This window comes from Leptosomus discolor, chromosome 2 (genome assembly GCF_034619465.1).
Source record: "Leptosomus discolor isolate bLepDis1 chromosome 2, bLepDis1.hap2, whole genome shotgun sequence".
Taxonomy (NCBI): domain Eukaryota; kingdom Metazoa; phylum Chordata; class Aves; order Leptosomiformes; family Leptosomidae; genus Leptosomus; species Leptosomus discolor.
The window spans coordinates 126,676,246-126,697,313 of record NC_141392.1 but is presented as its reverse complement, the minus strand read 5'-3'; the positions used below and the strand labels follow the sequence as shown (position 1 = coordinate 126,697,313).

Sequence of the window (21,068 nt, the reverse complement as noted above, 5' to 3'; positions counted from 1 at the left end):
GGATCCTCGGGTTACTCGAGGATCGTTCCCCCCACCACGCACCCCAACTCTCCTGCCACCGCTCTGCCCTTGTCTTACCTTCTCGCTTTCCTCCGCACCCGACGCCTTATTTCCCAGGCGCTGCAGCCTCGTCGTTGCTCCCCCTTGCTTCAGAGGCGTTGCTCGCTCTCTCTCGAAGGTCCCCTCTGCCACCGCTTGTGTCCTTGGTGTTCCTGGGCTCGGCAACAGCTTGTGGCACCTGGGCTGCCATCGGTCACCGCTTCCCCGCAGCCAGCAACGCTTAACGCGGGCGGGTGAGGAGGAGCTTCCCCCTGCTGGCAGGTGATGGAGTAAATCATTCTTTCTAGCAGTTTATGAATATTTATTATTAGTCTTCTTGGATACAGGGTGTTTGCTTGTTCTGGGGTTTCAGCTGTGAAACACCACGCAGCAGAAAGATGAATGTTGTAAGGTAATTATCTCAAACTGGGAGAGAGGGAGCGACCAGTTTAATGAGTTGGGGAACCCCCAGACTATTGGAGGGAGCTTCTGTAGGACATCTTTGAAATCAGTTTCTTTGGTTCAGTTGCCCTTGGGGATGGCCTGCCATATTTGCATTAAACATGCATTTAATTGCCTTTTTGTTTGAAGCAGAGTCATGTTCTCTACTGCTAACTTGGTGGGCCCAGTAGGAGATAAGATTCAGGGTTAAAGGAACTTCCTAAATATGTGAAGCTTCTCCTGTCCTTTCTCCATAATCTTAGATTTTTTGCTTGAACAGCCTTAATAGAGAGACGAGTAGGTTTAATGTTACACCTATGGATTGTGGTGGACCTGTATCTACTACAGAAAGAGAAGATGGTTCCATCTTTGTGATAACGTCAAGAAAAAGAGACCAGATTGTTAAAGAGAGAATGCTTAGCCAGCCAAAATTAGAGATTGAGACTGGACCTTTTAGTTTATTTTGGTTATAACAGGAGTAGGGTGGATCTCTGGTGAAGTTCAAAATAAAGCAGGTGATTTGGGTTCAGGAATTCTTTTCAGGAGTTCAGCAGATACAGAATGATGAGAAATCTGATTGTCAGGTTGCCTGCAGTTTTTGCTTTGGGCAACTTTACTGTTCCCTCTAGATTGCTGGGGCTAGAACCTCTTTTTATGGATTTTCCAGTGTGAAATGTGCACCGATACCTGTTCAGCTTCCTTTGTGAAGTGGGAAAATGAGGAAAGATAGATCCAGGGTAAGGGGTTTGGGATTCTTTAAAACACACCAGAACAGGTTGCCTGTGGCTGCTCCCTCCCTGGCAGGGCTCAAGGCCAGGCTGGATGGGGCTGGGAGCAACCTGGTCTGGTGGGAGGTGTCCCTGCCCAGGGCAGGGGGGTGGAACTGGGTGGTCTTTGAGGTCCCTTCCCACCCAAACCAGTCTGGGATTCGATGGTAACCAGTGCTGAGTATTAAAGTGGTTACAAAGGCTGGAAGAGCTTGAGGTGGAGTGTCTGGCAAGATGGAAGGTGGGAGAGAAACTCTACAAGTCTGTGGGGTGAAGAGCTGCCTCGGCTGGAGGGGAAACGCCGACGGGAACTGACTGACTGTGAACGAGGGGCAGGAGCCAAGGGGGTTCCCAGGAATCCCATCGGCAAGGTCTGGAGGGAGCTTTGCGAGAGGAAAGCGAGGCGGGAAGTTTCGGAAAGACCTGACTCCATATTGGAAAAGGGCCTTTAGGGTGGGTTTGTCTGGTGACAGCCTTGGGCCTGGCCTGGAAGATCCGCGTGCGCTTGTTTGACACCTTGTGCTCAGCGGCGACGCAGCCCCGCGTCTTCTTCTCCCTCTCATGCCTGACCTGCTGCCATTCAGGGTTTTCTTCCCAGCTCCCCTCCTCTTCCTTCTTTAACTGAGTGTTTGTTGTTGTTTAGTTCTGTTTTACTGGAAATCTATTTCAAACTGTTACAACTGTTCTTGTAGGTGCTCTGGGGAAGACATGGCAGCCCTTACCCCGCAGAAAAGGAGCCGTAGTTTGACGGACACCGATGGGTACGTTACCTTTTCCTAGAGGTTTTTTTCTCCTTCTAATAAAAACAAATAGCGCAAAATAAGTGTTTTAAAATCCTTGAGAGCTTTTTAACGTAAAGTGGAAAAAATATTAAGGTGATTCCAGGATGCAGTAGCATCACCCTGTGTTTATTACTCCGTGACTTTTTTCTATATGGTGCTGAGCATCTCGAGGGGTTTCATCTACTGTGTCAGGAAACCAAAGCTAAAAATGAGCTTTGATCTGTAGAGTGAGGAACAAGAGAAGCTGAGCTGGTACGTTGCAGGCCCGCAGCAGTACGTTGTGCTAGTTGGAGACCTGTATCCAGTGGAGTCCCCCAGGGGTCGGTACTGGGACCAGTACTAGTCAATATATTCGCCAACTGGGTTGACTGCTGACACACAACTGGGAGGAGTGGCTGACCCCCCCGGGGGGCTGTGCTGCCGTTCAGCGAGACCTGGGCAGGCTGGAGAGCTGGGGGGGAGACATTGGATGAACGACAGCGAGGGCGAGTGTGGAGTCTTGTGTCTGGGAAAGGCCAAGCCCGTGTCCCAGCACAGGCTGGGGACTGAGCTGTTGGAGAGCAGCGTAGGGGAAAGGGACCTGGGGGTCCTGGGGGGCAGCAGGGTGCCCATGAGCCAGCAACGGGCCCTCGTGGCCAAGAAGGCCAGTGGCGTCCTGGGGGGTATGAGAAGGGGGTGGTCAGTAGGTCGAGAGAGGTTCTCCTCCCCCTCTGCTCTGCCCTGGTGAGACCCCATCGGGAATAGTGTGTCCAGGGCTGGGCCCCTCGGGTCCAGAAGGACGGGGAACTGCTGGGAAGAGTCCAGCGCAGAGCCCCAGAGGGGATGGAGGGGGTGGAACATCTCCCTCGGGATGAAAGGCTGAGGGAGCTGGGTCTGTTCCGCTTGGGGCAGAGGAGGCTGAGGGGTGACCTCATCAGTGGGGATAAATACGTGACGGGCGGGTGTCAGGAGGGTGGAGCCGGGCTCTTCTCGGTGACGGCCAGTGACAGGACAGGGGGCAACGGGTGCCAGCTGGAGCACAGGAGGTTCCACATGAACATGAGGAAAAACAGTTTCCCTGGGAGGGTGGCAGAGCCCTGGCACAGGCTGCCCAGAGAGGTGGTGGGGTCTCCTTCTCTGGAGACATCCAAACCCCGCCTGGACGCGTTCCTGGGTGACCTGCTCTGGGTGGTCCTGCTCTGGCAGGGGGTTGGACTGGATGATCTCCAGAGGTGCCTTCCCACCCCTCACTCTGGGATTCTGTGATCTACATTAGGCATTTTTATTTATTTTTTCTTTTATTAAGGGATCTTGTTTTGGCAGTCTCCTCTGTCAAGCCGTATCCCTGCACGTGACATTCACACACCGACGGAGCCCTGAGCAAATCGCAAAACCAGCAGAAACCTAAAACCTGACCGTTTAGAAACTTAAGAAATAAACCCCCTGATGTTGGCATTTCTTTGTGGTAAAGCCTCAGCCTTGCCCGTTTGGGCAGGCTTTGATGTGCAGTACAGAAACGCTGAGGTCTGCACAAATTGGGGGTATTAGACAGTCTCAGGCCTTTTGATCTTTTTTTGGGTATTTTATATTCAAATGTTGTATTTGGACGTTTGATACTTGTCTGTTATAATCTGGACATTTGATATTTGTCTTATAATTTGGGTATTTGATATTTGTATTTGTTCCAGGCTACAGGCATCTAAGCCAAGTGAAAATCAAGTGCTACTTAAGTAAAGCAATAACTGAAAAGCTTTCAATAACCCATGTGATGTTTTGCTCCGTAATTATTTTTACAGCTCATCCTCAGCCTGCGAGACCCCGGTGAAAAAAAGGATGCTGGGCTTTGCTGCAGCTCTGCCTCCACTCCGGAAATCGACAACTAACTGGTTTGCTTCCCGAACAAACTGGTCATCGAGCTCCAGCGCCAAGGTGGAAGCCAAGGAGGCCGTCCCGGCGCAGGCGGCGCTGTCGGGGAGGCTGGACCTTTCCCCCCTTCGGGCAGCCAGCGTCCCCACTGCCGCACCGAGGGAGCCCTCGGGGGGATTATCCCCCCAACTCGCTTCCTCCTACAAACCCCTGGTGCCTGCGGTGGCTTTTTATGGCAAGGAGAAGCGCTACCTCAGCCCTCTGGAGAGGAAACAACTGAGCGAGAGGAATAGGGAGGACCATCTCCCAGCTGCCAGCAGCACTGGGAAGGCGAACGTGGACTCGAGCAGGAAGGCAAAGCCAACCAGCGCCTCCAAGCGTGGCAAAGCCGTCCCCAAAACGCTGAAGAAGGCAAAGGGAGAGGTACCGGCGGGGAAACCCAGCGCTGAGAAAGAGAACGTGAATTGCCTGGTTAAAAAGAAGATGGAGTCGCCCTTCAGAGTCCTGAGCATGACAGTTAAACCGGCCCTGAAGCTCCAGCTGGGAGCCGCTTTCTTTTCTGCCACGAAGAAACCTCACTCCAAAAAACCAGCTGTGGACACGAAGTCTCTCCCCAAATCTCCGCAAGAAAACGATCCGCCCAGCCCGCCGGCAGCGACTGCGTCTCGTTCAGCTGAGGGAGGCAAAGTCCTGGAGGCGGGTGGAGCGCGGAGGGGTGTTCCTGTGCCTCGGAAGAAGGAGAACGAGGACGGGGAGGGCTCTCCCAGCCGTGCGAGTCGAGAGGGAGGTTCGGCACGTGGAGGGAAACCGTCTCGGCGGGAAAGCGGAGGCGCCTCTGGGCCGTTCGGGGCTTCCCAGCCTGCAGCCGGCGAGGCAGAGGACACGGTAGGTAGAGGTGACGCATGCAGAGCTGAAAAAAGAAGTGTTTAAGCATCTTTGGTTTGTTTCTTCTTGTTTTAATCAGCGTAACAAACGCCGGGGCTGACCTCGCGGCGTTTTGCGGGAGGTGGTGAGCCCAGGTCCCGGGCGTTCTCTCTAGATCACGGGCTGTCTGCTCCAGGCTGGAGGAAGGAGGCGCTTCTCGAGGCGCTGCCGTGCTCCAAAAGCCTTTCTGGGTCTTCCCCACCAGCAAAGTCATCGGCCAGAGAAAGCAAAATCCTTTCTGGTGCCTTTCTTTAGAGATTCCTCCTGGGTCACGAGGTGCTCGTGGCTGGGACAGCCTGGGCTGTACCTCGGGCGGCGCTAGCTGGCCTCCTTCTGCTCTGGGTTCTCTTTTTTAGTGGTTATTTTCCTTGGCAGGAGCTCCGTGTGCTGGTGCTGCAGCTCCCTTCTCCGGGAAGCGAGGCTAAGCCTCCCTTTCTCACGCTTGAGCAAACCAACAGTGACTTTTCTGGGCTGGTCTGTGCTTGGAGAGCTGTGACCTCTCACCAAAGAGGTACAAGCAGCTTTCTCCGGTGCTGCCTTAGCCGGGAATACTCCTGGTGACAGGAAAGTGTTTGGTGGGAGGGACAAGGCTGGCGCTGGAGCGGGTTTGCAGACTTTCATCAGCCTTAACGCCGTGTTTTGCTGTTGCGTTCCGGCGCCTAAAACGCAGGAAAGCGGGGAAAAAACCAGCGGGATGCGGCCATGGTATTTTATACTGGGCGTGGAAGCAGCGAACAAGCTTGGAAGCTGGTTTTACGGGGCTGATGTGTCCTGTATTCCCGTGTCGGTTCACTAAAAGGCAGTTTATGACTCGCCTGCGCTGCTTCAGTGTCTCTCTGCCTTGATTTTCGATGGGTTTTTGCAGCGCAGCATTAATAAACCACCTGTGTCAGCTCGTACGAGCCGCTCCTGCACATGCAAGCCTAAAAAAACCCAAACCTGAAAGCACGTTACTCTGCTGCGGTGGCCGTTTGTCACGTGGGCAAACTTTCCCAGCGCTTTCGGGAGCGTTTGAAGCGGGAACGCGGCGATTTCGTCGCTGCCGGCTGATTTTGGCCTTGAGCTCGTCTCAGGGTTTGCTGCAGCTGGCTGCTTTGCCTGCTGCCTGCCTAGGGTTCCTGGTGCGATGGGAAATAACACTCCGTCACGCACGAAAACAGCGGAGTTCAAGGCAAAAACACCCCCAGTTTGGCAAACTCCTGTTTATAGAACATTTGCGAGAGGCTTCCGAAAGCTGCGGAGATGCATCGTTGTAGCCCGAGAATGAAGCAGAGCCCCAGAAAAGCGAAGGTGCAGAAATAATATCAACCTCAGTGGTTAAGATTGACTTGAAACCAAAAGCAAAACCCCCCCCATCCCACCCTGAAACAAAGGCAGGGGCGTGCGGAGGGGTTGAGAATCAAAATCCGCGGAGCTGGAGTTGCTCTCGCAGCAGCCCAAGGCAGGTTGGACGAGAAATGGCTGTGAGTAACCTGCAGGTAGTGGTTATTTTTTCCTCAGGGCTGAAGTGCAGCGTTTTTGGCAGCATTTTCAGCTTCAGCCCTCGGGTGTGACTTCACCGACGGCGAGGCGGGGAGGCTGCTGTGGTTTGGGGACTGCGGCCCTCGGGGACGCTGCGTGATGGCCGTGAACGCTCGTGGCGAGGGGCGCTTGAACCAGATGCTGTCGGGGAACTGAATCAACTGGGGAGTTTGCTTTTTGCCCTAAAAAAAGTCGTTTTTACTTACAGGATGGGGATGAAGTCGGTTCTTCTACAACCTGCGAGGTGGATGGTTGTGGTACAGTTTCAAGCCAGTCTCCACATGAGGTGAATCAACGAGGTAAGTTGGGTTGTCTGCACCTTGGTGGAAACAGAGAAAACTCCCTCACGCCCCGGTGTTCTTCCGCGGGGATTCTTTACCGCGGCGCCGGGCAGCTCGGGGGTGGCTCCTTCCATCCCTGCGCGCCCAAGCGTCAGGATTCTGCCCTTGTATCGACAGCTTCCATGTTTATTCGTGACATTTCCCAGAAAAGGTTGGGTTATTGTAATTGTTTCCAGGAATTCGTGAACAGAAGTTCCTCCCATGGTCCCGCCCCAAGTCACGCCCCCCTCGGGGGTCCTTGGTGGTCGTTGGGGATGAAGGTCCGAGTCTTCCTCGGGGTGGAACTGTTGAACTTGCCCTGTGGCGCCTGCCCTGCCCCACCCGGGGCCTTCCCCAGCTCCCAGATCCAGCTCTGGCTCGCTGCCCTCCCTGTCTCTCCTGCTCAGGCCTTGGTGTCCCTTGAGCCCCCCGGTGTGACGGGAGGATCCCCCCGGGTGTCCTGCGCTGGGCGGGTCCTGCTGCCTCCTGATCTTTGCGGTGTGTGTCAGTCAGCCGTGGGGCTGTGCCTGGGGGCTGGTACAAGGGCTCCCTGGCTCCAAGGGCTGGGCAGCAGCTCCTTCCCCAAAGCCAGCTTCCTTCCCCAAAGCCAGCTTCCTTCCCCAAAGCCAGCTAGCCATTCTGTATTACAAGGTCTACAGCTTCTGTTGCTGCAGGAAAATGAGGATCTCCTGGGTCACCTGCTTTTCCCCAGTGGGATCAGCTCCGCTGAGTTCCCCTTCCTGTCGTTCCGCGTTTCGATAAGCTGGGCAGTGGGTGGTGGAGCTCCTGCCATCTCCCTGGTGGGTCTGGTTTGTGGTCAGCTGCGTGTGAACTGTTTTCATCCCGAGGTCTGACCTGTCTTTCCTCTTTGCCCAGTGAGCTTTGGGGGAACTGCTGTATTGGAACCCTATTGTTAAGTGTTTCCCCTCATTCTTTTCTCCCTGGACTGTTCCCCTGATTCAGCTTTCCTGTTTAAATCTGGATTTTTAGGCCTCTGACTCCTTCATTTATTGGTTTTTCTCTGCCTTTTCCCATGTGGCATTCCCAAACCCATCTCCACTGGAGCCTTGCCAGCAGGAATTCGCAGGAAGGGGGTAATTCCTCAAACTCACACACACACATTTCCCCAGGAAACTTTACCAGACGCCTTCGCTTTGAGGCAGACAATGACCCAAGTGCTTCACACGCGGCTGCTGCCCAGGGGGGCGATCCCGGTCCCTTATTTTGCCCCAGCTTGTTGTTAAGTGCAGGGATTTCCCTTTATCCTTCGTTCAGCCTCCCTCTTTCTGGCCGTTTTCAGCCTGAGGACGCTTTTGAAATGAAACCCCTCAATGCCCAGATGTGCCAGCTGTTGCCCACAAGGTTACAGTATTTTTTAGGTCTGATGGTCACCGAGGAAACTCCACTCTGTGCTTTGTGTTTCAGCAGTGAGTTATTAACAGTAATTATTTGAATATATTGGTTTTTTTTTTTTCCACAGTTAACTTTGCCCTTTTTCTTAGACAGAGACTGTATTTCCCTGCAAACACAAGGGAATTTTCAGAAATTATTATATTTGTATAATCATTAGTTCTAGATTAATTTTTACGAGATGATCTTCCAACCCAACCCGCTCTGCGATCCTCATTTTAAGGCATTTATTATTTTCCCTCTTGGGCGTTACAAGTGATAATAAAAAGAAAATACGTTGCTTAAGTATTATTTTATTAAGGCAAAAATAATGTCTTGGCCTCTACCTGCTGCCTCATCTTCCAAGTATGCGCTAACGTGTGCCAGTGTGTTTGCCGAAGCTGAGGTCATGTTATTTTATCCTGATTTCCTGCTTTCTCCGTTTTTTCCCTTGCAAAACCAGGCAGCACTTGCTGTTCTAGCCCCAGCAGCCCTGGGTTAGTTCGGCCTGACAAGGGCTGGGTGTTCTCCCAACACCTCTCCCCGGATCTCCTTCGTGTTTTAACTGCCCCCAACGAACTCATCGTCACCAATTCTTTCGTCGACGACTGACGCAACCACCCACAGAACGTGTTGTCGCCTGGTTTTGGGGTTTCCTCCTCGTTTGGTAGCAGAAACCTGTGGCTTTTCCCCGTGCAGTTCCCAGGGGCTGCCCTGGCGCTGTGCCCTTCCCGGGTAGGGCTCCTTTTGCCTTTCCGCTCTCGGTCCCTGCCGTTGCTGCCCTGCTTCCCCTGGTGACTGTCCCCTTTGTCACTCCTTGGCTTTCCAGAGAGAGGACAAAGTCACGGTTTAGCCGTGCTCGTCTCTCTCTCCCCTTTTTTTTCTGGCCCATCTGGTCTTAATCTGTTTCTTGAAGAACTTGCCAGCACTCCTGAGGTTTTTTTCCCCTCCCTCCCTTTAGTCTGGCTTCACGTGGGAACTCATTTATCGGCTGTTGGAAGTCTGGTTTTACGGCAGGTCGCCCTCTCCCTCTGGCTCCGAGGAGCGGCGTGCTCTGTGCTGCCAGCCACTTTGCCTTCTGCTACCCCCAGCTCTGTAGACTGTGTTTCTCACCTCTTTATAAAGCTGTTGCCGTCGCATTCCCAAGGATTCTCTGATGTTATTTGCCTGCTGGGCCCTTTCCCAAGTGCCTTGGCCCTCCGAGATCCTGCATTTCTAGGAAGCCGTAGGTTTTTATTGTTTCTTAGTGTCTTCTCCGTGACTCCTCACGATCTTTTCCCCTCCTGACACTAACAAGAGACTTTTTTATTGTGTCCTGTTTCCTAGAAACGACGGATTCATCCTCATGGATGTTTTCTGGAGGCTGTCAGGGCCGTTTTTCTGCTCGTGTACTTTTACTATGATGCTGTAATTCCTAAGGAGTCTCTATTTGTGAATGCGGTCGAAATACGACAGCAGAAAGCAGTCTAGTACCTAAATTTTTTGCACTTGAAGGAAAATCTATTCCTAACTCATCATTTCCTCGGTTTTACTGGCCAAAGTCTTTGCTAAATTATCCCCAGACTTGCGGCTTGTGTGCTGTAACCTCGTGCTGAGCCCGTCATTTCTCCAGGATGAACAAGCTGTGGGTTCAGCCAAAGTGATGGAAAATGGAGAAGCCTGTGCTTGATTAACACTCTTAATTAATAGCTGAGGAAACGCTGAACTACTGCAGCAGAAGTTTCTGCTTCGTAGTTCCAGTGTGAGAGGGGAAAGCACCAGATGGCCCACTCAATGCCCCTGAAATGGATGGGAGGGAACTGGGGCTGGATACCAGTCCCCAACGCCGCTGTGGCGTCCTGCGGCATCGACACCTTCCCAGGACAAGGGAAACCTCTCGCCTGGTGCGTTTGGTTTCGCTGTTGGGTGTCGTGTTGAAGCCTCGTTGGTGTTTGAATTTCTGTTTCGGCGTGTTCTGCAACTAAAAAGGATTCTAAACCACCCTACCTTCACTTTTCCAGCGACTCCTTCAAATGCTGTTGTCTACCCCATATTCAGTGCACCCCCTGCCAGCAAGAAAAGGTAGGTTCATCTTTGCTAACTCTCTCCAAAAATAACAAGGAGTTATCTGCAGAATTGTTATTATTTTTTTTTTTTTTTAAGAATTATACCAGTTCTAAGAACAATAGCTTCGCTTTCACCCAATCCGTCTAAGGTTTGGGAGCCTGAGGGTGTTTTGGGTTGGTTTGTGTGAGTTTTTTAATTGTGGTTTGTTGGGTTGAAAAAAAAAAAGAGCAGGTGAAAGATGCTGTCCCGGACATGGTTTAGGGGGCATGGTGGTACTAGGTCGATGGTTGGACTGAGAGGTCTATTCCAACCTAATGATTCTATGATTGAATTTGCCTTGATTTGGGGGGATTCCAGCCTGTGACTAAGAAAACATGAATATTCCAGGCTGTGAATAAGAAACACCCATTTCTTCCTGCCTGTCATACCTTTTACTTGTGAATTGGTACGTGTGGAACTGTTTGTTTTTTGAACTAAAAAGGAAACGATGGTTTTCTCCCAGCTGTCACCAGCGACAGGACGGTGAGAACAAGGGGGGCTGTTTCAGGACGCGTTCCTCACCAAGAGTGGCGCAGCCTGGGTGGTGCTTGAGCCCTGCAGGGGGGGGTTTATTTCTTTGTGCTGCTCCTGCGTGTTCTGTATGGGGCCAGGCTGTGGCTCTTGCAGGGACTGGCAGCTCCTCCATCACCAGTCGGTATTTGTTACCAAACTGCTGCAATGTCCTGCTTTTTGGGCCGGCGCTGGCTTGCTCGGCTTGTACGGAGCCGAAGATTTCGGAAGGCTTGTGCGCCTGCCTGGTGCTGCTGGTGTGGAATCTGTGTTCTTTAAACGTGGTGTCAAACGGATCCCTCCGCCCTGAGGGTCCTTGCTTTTCCCTAGGAACTCCTCCCGCGCCTGCCGTGGCTGGCACTGACCAGCACCGTCCCCGCTGGCACTCGGGGAAGCATCTCTGTGCTGTGCCCAAATCCCCCCTGGAGTGTTTTGTGCTGGGCTTTTCTATGGTAGCAGCATGCCCAGGAGTTTTGATGGAGGTGCTGAAGACCAGAGAGAAATTGTCTTAAAAATGGGTGAAAAGGATGGAGGGAAGCACCCCCTTCTGTGCTGCTTGCCCCCGCTCACCCCAGCGGGTGTTTCGTGGGTCAGCTGGGCGGCATTTGGTATTTCGTGCGATGGCAACGAAGCACAAGCACCTGAAGTTGGCTTTTTGGGTCTGTAAAAAGCACGATATTGCTCAATCCCTCGCAGGCAACTGGGGCTCTTTACTCACAAAGTGTCCTCGTACTACCTGGTGGCTGTGCCTCTGATTAGCTGATTTCTTTAATTAATCTGCTGCCATACTTAGAGACCTCTGGTGGGGAAAGACTTGTTTTCCCACGCAAGAACCGGAGCTGCTAGTCCCTCTCCCAAATTGAATCAACTTTATGATGCGTTTTGCGAACAGCAAAAGCATTCTGAGCCCAGTTTATTGTGAACCTAAAAAAAAACCCCCACTTAAAGATTCCCCTAAAAGAGCCAAAATAAACCTCCCCAGCCTTGTCGCGCTACTGCGGCGCTCCGCCACAGAAGTGTTGAAAGAGGAATCTGACGGCGATACTCGCTTTGCTTCCTCGTGTGGCTTTTCAAATACCTTCCGTGGTGCAAGAGGAGCCTTGGAATATGTGGGAATCCTGGTGGTTGTGATTAACTGAAAATCAGTCTCGGATTTGCAGCTGTCTCCGGGGAAGCTGATGAGCACGAGCTTTTCCTACACGAACTCTCCGCTTTGGAAAGTCTCCTTAGCGTCCAAATGTGCCAAATTGGTTGGTGTAGCTCTAAATTAGTTCCACGTTGAGGTTCACTGCGTGGCGGTTGCCATTTCCCGCTTTAAGGTGGCGCAGAGGAGCCTAAAGGCAGGTTAGAAAAACCCTGTGATCCTTCTCGCCCCTGACAACGTGCTCCCTGGAGCTGAAGCCCATGCTGCCGACTTCAAAATTCGTATGAAGCCTCCGTGTCTGGATCGGAGCAGGAAAAATTCCTCTTGGCCACGCTTCGGCCTGCTGCCCTCGTTGGGAAGCCGTCCCTAGATGGCAGCGAGCACCAGGGGGTTTTTCCCGAGCTGCTGCCCATCCCCTGGTCTCAAGGGGTGTTGGCATGAGGGGCTGGGACTTGTGGGGGTGTCCTGGGTCCCCAGGGCTGGATGGAGTGTGGGCTTGAGGCCAAGCTGCCGTGGGTTTCGGCCAAACCTTGTCCCTAATTCTCCTACACCTCGATCAGCCCCTGGAGGAAACGCTTTGCAGGTTAATTCTTCCTTTTCTTCCCTGAGGAGGGGGTGGTGCCGATGCGGTGTGCGCTCCGCAGTCCGCTTTCCTCGCAAAACGGGCACGTGGAAGCTTTGTGAGATGATTTTGGGGGGATGCTGCTTCCCCTGCTGAGCCTGGCAGGGTTGGAGGCCCCTTATCCTGGCCTCCTGCCGCGCTGCCCGGGGGTCTGGCACGAATCCCTGAGCTGGGAGCGTGCCCGTGGGACTGTTTAGGTGAGGCTTTGGGGTTTTTTGGATCCTTGGGGTGCAAGATGACCAGAGCTGAGCAGCTTGCTGCTGAAAACCCCGAGCCTGCCCAGGGGTGTTTGCGACGTCCAGTCACGCGTAAGCAGCGGTTTGGGGCGGGAGCTGCCGGATTTGGGCCCCTCTCTCCTCACCTGCAGTTCCCGTTTGTCACGCACCTGGCCCTCTGTAGCCCTTTGGCTGCTCAAGGAGCTGCTGGATTTCCAGTATCCTGGAAATGGGATGGCTGTGGAAGTGAGAGAGGGGCTTACTCAAGAGTTGGTTACTTCTGATGCAATCGTGGCCCCTCCTAGAGCCCCTCTCCTCCCCTCCCTTCCCCGGAGGAGCTGGCACAGGCTTAGTTTGGGGTGTTCCGTGGTAAGAATCACCACCCTGCCCTGGTACCCCACGGGTGACGTTAACCTCCGCCTGCAGCGACTCATTTCTCTCTGAAATGATTTTCAGGGCGCAGCCCCTGCTGGATGAACTGGCTTCTCCCTTCGGGTCCAGCCCGCCGGCGAAAACACCTCGGGCCGGGCAGAAAAGCAAGAAGGCGAAGGAGCTGCGCGGGCCCTCCCCCGGAGATCAGATGATCATTGTAAGGTTCCCCTCGGGGTGTGCTGGGGGGGCCTCGGGGCGGCTTGGTGGGGAGGACACAAGAAATTTGTCGTGTGGCCAACCCATAAGTAGGTTTCCTGACGTGTAAACCTCAAACCGACCCCACCGCTGGCCGTCACGGGGCAGGGATTAGCGTGTTTAGCACTCGGCGAGGACAGGGTGGTAGCTGGGAAATGCAGGGTTATGGTTGCCCTGGGACACCCAGGCTTTATTACATTTAAGAATTCAACAGACATTTATGGAATATGTTAAAGAAAAAAAAACCCAAATCAAAGGGAAGCTCGGCCAAGCCTGTAGAGATGCTCCAGGAGTGAATTTGGCTGGATGATTCCCCTTTCCCACGGGGTCCTGGGCGAGCAGACCCAAAAAACCAAAGGGAAACTCGGCCAAGCCTGTCGGGATGCTCCAGGAGGGAATTTGGCTGGATGATTCCCTTTTCCCACGGCGTCCTGGGCGAGCAGAGCCGGCGCAGCACCGCCACTGCCACCGCACGCGTCAGCCGGCGAGCGGGAACGTGCGGCCGAGAGCTGAGCCCCGGCGGAGCTCGCTCCGTCACCGAGCGGCTCCCTCTTGGGTAGCTCCATGCCCGCCTTCCCGCTGTCGCCCCGCGGTGTGGAGTGCTGTTTTGGGAGGAGAAGGAGGCCACACGGTGTTCCAGAGGCTCCCGTGCCACGTAGCCATCCCCCGTGGGGCTTTCCCAAAAAACTACGCCCTCGGCGATGAGTAATTTTTTTTTGGAAGTAAACGGTTTGTTCTCGCTTGGTGCCGCGCAGATGGTTTTCGAGCCCGTTTCCTGAGGGAATGGGGCTCACGTGCTCCTTCTTGTTTGCTCCTCTGCCCTTTCTGGCAATTTTTGAGTCGTTTGGGTGATTTCTGTCGAACCTGAGGCTTCGCAGACGCACGTTTTTGCAAACTGGTCCCTGTGGAAGGGAGAAAACCCGGCTGAGTGCCTGCGCTGGAGGGGAGCGGCAGCGCGTGCTCAGCGGTCCTGGCTACCCTGAGCACCGCCGGCTGGTCGGCCCCGAGCTCCGGCCTGGCCCGTGTCTCACTGCTGGACCCACGAGGGGCAAACTGGGACATGATGGGAGCCCCCCCGGGGACACGGGGGAGGGAAAACAGCCGGTGCAGGGGAAATAACAAGTCCTTGGCAGGCGAGGCTTCGCTTCACCTCGCTGCTTAGAGCAGTTGGCACAACTGGCGTTCGGTTCCCTCTCTTCCCCTTGCCTGAGAGAGGTAAAAACGAGCATGTTGTTAGGTAACTGAGGGAAAAAACCCCCCATAGTTTTCCGTTGTTGTTGTGACTTTTTTTTTTTTTTGTGGTGCTCTTTTATGTTGTTTCCCCCGTTGCTGACCAAAGGTCGCCACCCCGGCACACTCACCCCCACCGCGGCAGAGACGCCGGCGCTGCTGTCCTGCACCGCTGGGGAGCGTGGGGGGTGGCTCCTCCTGACGGGCTGCAGGGTCACATCAAAAAATTCAGCATTTTATAGCCTTTTTCTGCAAAGTCACAGTCTTTAACCTATTTTAACATCAGCGTGCGTGTTATGCCCGCTGTTAATGTTGACATTGACACTGATTGCTCCACCCTATTAACTAACTTCATTAATATTCCTATACTAATATAATCATGGGTTATCTTACTGATCAAGATCTCTGATATACAAATCAGGATGGGGAGGATGGGAGGGTCTTCACCTTAACATCCCTTAGTTTCTCTGCTTTCATCCCATAAGAAGACACACCAAGAACGTGCACTTTCACCCCCTGTCCCTGTCTCCTGCCTCCCTGTCCTGTTCTGGGCAATTTCACCATGAGCAGCAGCTTTAGCTTTGACCTTCTTCGTGAGGCAGCAGCTGCTGTCTCTGAGCATCAGGGAGGGTTTGGCTATTTCTCACTACAATATAAACTAATATCATTAATACCAAGCGTTAGTTATTCCTTAAAGCAATCCAGTCGTTCATTAACAGCAATTAGTTATCAATCAAAAGTAATTATCTATTCAAAATCCAAACCTGATTATACCACCGTGAGGATGTTGCTGATCTGTTTCAAGACCTGTTCCAAATTATCCATCCACTGCCTCCCCTGCATGATTTAATGCTGCGTAGTTCTAGATATTCTGCAAATAAGCAAAAGCTCGAACCCCTCCTCACAAATTCAAATGAAAACAAACACTTAAACCTTCGATTATTGTTACCAGAACCAATTCTCAACGTTATTCCTTAAGCTGAACGTGGTTTTGAACGGCGTCACGGCGCTCAGCTGCCTCCCTTTCTCCTTAGGACGCCGGTCAGAAGCATTTCGGTGCCGTGGTTTGCAAGTCCTGCGGCATGATCTACACGGCTGCCAGCCCGGAGGACGAAGCCCAGCACCTCCAGCACCACGAGAGGTTCCTCGAGGCGCTCAGATACGTGGTAAGGCGGCGGCAGCGCCGGGTGGGAGATCGAGGGAGGCGCAGGGGAGCGGTTTGGCATCCAGAGGGGAGGTTAAAGGGCGAGCGAGGCCGTTCCACCAACCTCCTGCCTTTGTCGGTTTGATGAAGGGGACTTGGCTTCATTCCTGAAAGCTGGAGCGGTTCAGATTACCCGGCTCTGCGCTGAATCGCTTCCCCTCTCTTGCTGGACCACTCACTTGTTCGCTTGTTTGATTCCTCCCCCCCTCTGTGTGGCAGGGTTGGAAGAAAGAACGGGTTGTGGCAGAGTTCTGGGATGGAAAAATCGTATTGATTCTTCCGGATGACCCAAAATACGCTGTCAAGAAGGTAAATGTTTGTTTATTTGGGGGTTGGATCGGCTTTCTGCTGGCTCAGCCACTGGAACTCCCTTAGTGCGTGATCCCACCTCGCAGGGGGCGAACGGGAGAGCTGAGAGGGGCTGTGGCAGCGATCTGGGTTGCTGGGGGCGCCCGCCCGGATGCATCCTAATGCTGTTCCCTGCGTGGAAGCTCCTGTTCTTACCCCACCACCACCAGCCGAACGTTTCCATCCCAAGGACTGGGGCGAGAGGCAGTCGTGCTCTGTGAGAGGCGTCACGGGGCGAAGACACGAGCGAGAGCCTGTTCTTTAATGCTCTCGGCACAGTTAGAGCCCCATCCTGCGTAAGCCCGGGCTTATTTGGGGGAACGAGTCCCCTTTCGGACAGGTTTCGCGCCAGAGTCGGAGCGTTATAATCAAGTTTGCATTTTGAATAGATAATTACTTTCATTGATAACTAATTGCTGTTAATGAACGACTGGATTGCTTTAAGGAATAACTAACGCTTGGTATTAATGATATTAGTTTATATTGTAGTGAGAAATAGCCAAACCCTCCCTGATGCTCAGAGACAGCAGCTGCTGCCTCACGAAGAAGGTCAAAGCTAAAGCTGCTGCTCATGGTGAAATTGCCCAGAACAGAACAGGGAGGCAGGAGACAGGGACAGGGGGTGAAAGTGCACGTTCTTGGTGTGTCTTCTTATGGGATGAAAGCAGAGAAACTAAGGGATGTTAAGGTGAAGACCCTCCCATCCTCCCCATCCTGCTTTGTATATCAGAGATCTTGATCAGTGAGATAACCCATGATTATATTAGTACAGGAATATGAATGAAGTTAGTTAATAGGGTGGAGCAATCAGTGTCAGTGTCAACATTAACACGCACGCTGATGCTAAAATAGGTTAAAGACCGTGACTTTGCAGAAAAAGGCTATAAAATGCTGAATTTTTTTGTGTAACTTTGAAGCCCGTCAGGAGGAGCCACCCCCCGTGCTCCCCAGCGGTGCCGGACAGCAGCGCCGGCGTCTCTGCTGCGGTGCAGGGAAGCCTGTCATGAGGGCGACCCTCCCTCAACAGGAGCAAGGCGCGTGTTGGTTCCTAGCACGCCTCTCCCCGCTTTTGTCCCCTTAGGCAGAAGACGTGCGAGAAATTGTGGATAACGAATTGGGCTTTAAACAAGCTCCGTTGAGCTGCCCGGCCAAGACTAAAACCTACTTGTTTGTGGCCAACGAGAAGATGATCGTTGGGTGTTTGGTGGCTGAATCCATCAAGCAGGTACGGGCTGAAATGAATCGCTGGGGCTGTTGGCGTAAGCCGGGGTTTCCGATGCGCAGAGAATGAAGCGAAGGAAACAAAACCCAACCCAACTGAAAACCCACCCCCTGAAAAGAAAAACAATTTTTAAAAAAAAAAAAAAAAAAAAAAGGGAATTAAGGAAAAGCTGGTGCTGTCACCAGGGCGGGACGTTGCTGGCAGGAGTTAGCTGAGTTTGCCCGACCGATAGGGCAGCGAGCTTCGCTCCGGCCCCGGTTTGGGCGCTGGGTGCTGCGGTGGTGTCACGGGTCTGCCCGAGCTGCAGCCCTCGCCGTGCTGTGCGGTGGCCGCTGATCACACAGCAGCGTTTTGACTGCTGCGGAGCCGGGCTCACCCAGCACCACGGCTGTTTCCCCAACCTTTCCCCAGTAAGCTGGGGGTGGGTAAAAACTCGGGAGGGGCTAGAGCCAGGAGAGCTGACTCAGACTGTCCGAAGGGATATTCCAACCCACGGGACGTCTGCTCAGCCATATAAGCTGGGGAAGCCAGGAAGAAGATGGGGACATTGGTTTCATGTTTGTCATCCGGAGCAACCGCTGCACGTACCGCAGCCCCGCTTCCCAGAAAGGGGCTGGACATCGCCTGCTGATGGGGAGGAGAGAATCAGATCTTTTGGTTGGCTTCGGCCTCGTTAAACTGTCTTTACCTGCCCCACGTGCCTGTTAGATTTTTTTTTTTTCTCCTCTGTCCAGCTGAGGGGGCGAGAGTGACAGAGTGGCTTTGGTGGGCACCTGGCGTTTTGGCCAGGGTCAACCCACCACGGTCTTTTTGGCGCCCAACGTGGGGCTCCGAGAATATGAGATAAGGATAATAACTGGGAGAGGTGGCGGGCAAAACACGGATGCGACAGTGTCAGAAAGCGGAACGACGGTGGAAAACGTATGTTGTAATGGTGGTGAAGGGCCAAGGGGTGGATTGTGCGCGAGTTGTCCGCTTTTGTTTGGCGTTGTGATGAGGTTTAGTTTAATTTGGGTGTGGGGAATTTTTTTTTTCCTTGTGTTGATGCTGAGTGGCGTTGGCGTGAGAAACTTGAATTGGAACGATAATTCTTAAATGCGTGATTCACGGAGGCGAGGGGTGGAATGTAACGGGTCTGCGTGGCAAGGGTTTGGCAGTGGGGGGGGGTCACAGGGGTGGCTTCTGTACGAAGCTGCTAGAAGTTTCCCCCCTGTCAGACACAGCCGACGCCAGCCGGCTTGAAGACGGACCCGCCGCGGGCCAAGGCCGAGCCCATCAGCGACGGCGTTTTTCGCCTCTGGGATGACGGGTTTAAGAGAGCGAGAGAAGTTGTTGGGCAGCAGGAATTGCAGCGAGTGAGTTGGGAGAGGGCAGAAGGCCAGGCCGGGAGCACGGGAAGGTGCGGGGGGGGCTCCGCGTCCCGTCGGGAAGGAGCGGTTTGATGCCTCTGCTCGGCCCTGCAGGCTTTCCGGGTGCTGTCGGAGCCGGGAGCGGTGCCGTCGTCCCCGGGGCAGGACGCCCTGCAGCACCACCGGGCTTGGCGCTGCTCCGCCGAGCCGGAACCCGCCGTCTGCGGCGTCAGCAGGATCTGGGTGTTCGGCCTGAGGCGCAGGAAGGGCATCGCCCGGCGCATGGTGGACGTGGTCAGGTAGGAGCCGGGCTCCCCGCTGGGGTTTGTCCTTGGGGCGGGGAGCGGGGGGAACGATGACGGTGGCGAAAAGCGTTTGGGAAGAACTGTTGAGGTTGGGGATCGTCGAGTCCCACCGCTGACCCGGCACCGCCAACTCCACCGCTAAACCTACCTCCAGGGCTGGGGACTCCACCACTTCCCTGCGCCGCAAATTGGTACCAAATTTGTCTGGAATCCCCACTTCAGAGTGGGGGGATGTCACATGGATGGATGCTCTGTGTGTTTCTAACATTTAAGTAATATTTGCGTTTAAAATCTGGCACCAGCGTGGGCCACGCTGTTAACTGCTGGGTATAACCAGAACACAGAGCTCCGCGGGCTGGATTTTCCAAGAGAAACTGTGTTTGTTGGGGGGAAAAAATAATCATCATAATTGTTTTAGTGGACAAGTTGATGGGCCCAAACACTTGAGTTTTTCCAGGCAGGAAATTCCAAGCTTTTCAAGCTCGGCCTGAACTGGGAGGAAGACTTAGAAACTTCCCTTTGTCTATTAATATGGACTCTCTGTGGGGGTTTTCTGCCTGTATTTGGTCTCACGTTACCCTTCTTGCTCATTTTCAAACGCCTCCCGGTTCCTGATTCCACCAGAATCCAGGAGAACAAACTGGGCATCTCCCAGCGCTCTCTGGTTTGAAGGCAAAGCGACAGAGGCACTAACAGCCTCCTGCAGGGGAGGCTTGGGGGGGGGGGAAACCACGGCGGTGGGGGGGCTGTTTGCAGCACGTCCAGAGCTCTCCTCTCTCTTTCCAGGAGCACCTTCATGTACGGCAGCTACCTGAGCACCGCCGAGATCGCCTTCTCCGACCCGACGCCGGACGGCAAGTCGTTTGCCACGAGATACTGCCAAACCCCCAACTTCCTCGTTTACAACTTCATTTCCAACAACTGATTCGACTCGATCGTTAGAAGTTGAGGTTTGTCTGGAGAGGATTTGGGTGTTTAAAATAAGGCGTGAAGCGTCGTTACCCGGCGAAACGCCGCTTTCCTGCTGAGCCCCAGTTCTTCCTCCCCTGGCGAGCGAGCCGGGGCGGGGAGCGCGTCACTTTGTGTACAGAGTTGTGTTACGTTTTGGTGTGGAGCCTGGCTTGGGTTGCAGGTGGGTTGGTTTCTTCTGAAGTTAAGTTTTATTGCGAGTAACTTAATTCCTTTAAAAGATTTAATTAATATAAAGACGGCTGTTTTCTCCCCGCTGTCATCCTGGGCTCTCAGAAGTGTGTAAAAGGCGGCGTGGGAGCCTTAGTACAGGCAGTCGCTAAATTTATGCGCGGAGGAGTGGGAGAGGACTTAAAATGACCAACTTGTAGCAGAATTTCCCCCCGTGTGTAAGCCCTGGAAGCCTCAGGGTGTTGTGCTGCAGGGGAAGCCGTCACGGGGGGGGGTGTCTGCTCAATAAAAGGGGTGAAGTGCTGCTGCTCGAGCTCGTTTCTGTGCACAGGGGTGTGGGGGCCGCTTCCACCGCTGCCCTGATTTGAGGAGTTCAGTGGAAAAGGCAGCAGGGGCTGAAACAGAAGCTGAGGGTGGCGTGGGGGAGCAGGACAAGGACGTGTTGCAACCTTTTTGTCTCCAGCTGGCCGGGGGCAGGAATTTCCCCAACCAGCAGGGTTTTCCTGAATAAATCCCCAGGAGACTGGGGTTTTTTTTTGACCCTACACCACAGTACGATTCTGTGTAATGACCGGTCATTTCAGGAAATCTTTTCCCTGAGCTTGCAGCTGCTCTCCTCTTGGTAATGTTCTCCTATTTTCTGGGGGCTGCTGCCCCCCGCCCCGACCTCAGGAACACAAATACTTTACCCAAGAGCCCTCGCTAAAGCTTGCACGTACCTCACCCACACTCCTTAGGAGGAAAAAAAGCACCGTTTTCCCACGGAGATCAAGAAGAAAACCTTTATTCTCAACATGCCACAAACCTGTTAATTCAACACAAAGAGAGGGAAGGGTTTTAAAACAGCTGTAACGTGACAACTAAAAGCAAAACTAGTGCTTATTTAGGACCTAAGCGCAGGCAGGAGGGGCTTGCTCTAGAGGCAGAGCAAGCCCCAGTCACCTCAGGCACGTCCTTAAACCAGGGATTACTGTTTATAACGAGTTTAGGCTCTGGTTTTAAGCACCCAGAGCAGGTTTCACCTACTAGAAAGATAAAT

At 53.4% G+C, this 21,068-nt stretch overlaps 1 protein-coding gene across 1 annotated transcript; it reads left to right on the top strand.

Moving 5' to 3' along the window:
• The first annotated feature begins 1,943 nt into the window (after window positions 1-1,943).
• ESCO2 (establishment of sister chromatid cohesion N-acetyltransferase 2) lies at window positions 1,944-19,845 on the top strand. Its single transcript, XM_086461739.1, has 10 exons — window positions 1,944-2,008; window positions 3,805-4,759; window positions 6,528-6,618; window positions 10,029-10,089; window positions 13,061-13,193; window positions 15,496-15,627; window positions 15,885-15,974; window positions 17,095-17,238; window positions 18,699-18,883; window positions 19,676-19,845. Exons 1-10 carry the CDS (start codon window positions 1,956-1,958, stop codon window positions 19,812-19,814), a joined length of 1,983 nt encoding a protein of 660 aa, XP_086317865.1. The 5' UTR covers window positions 1,944-1,955; the 3' UTR covers window positions 19,815-19,845.
• Window positions 19,846-21,068: the final 1,223 nt, after the last annotated feature.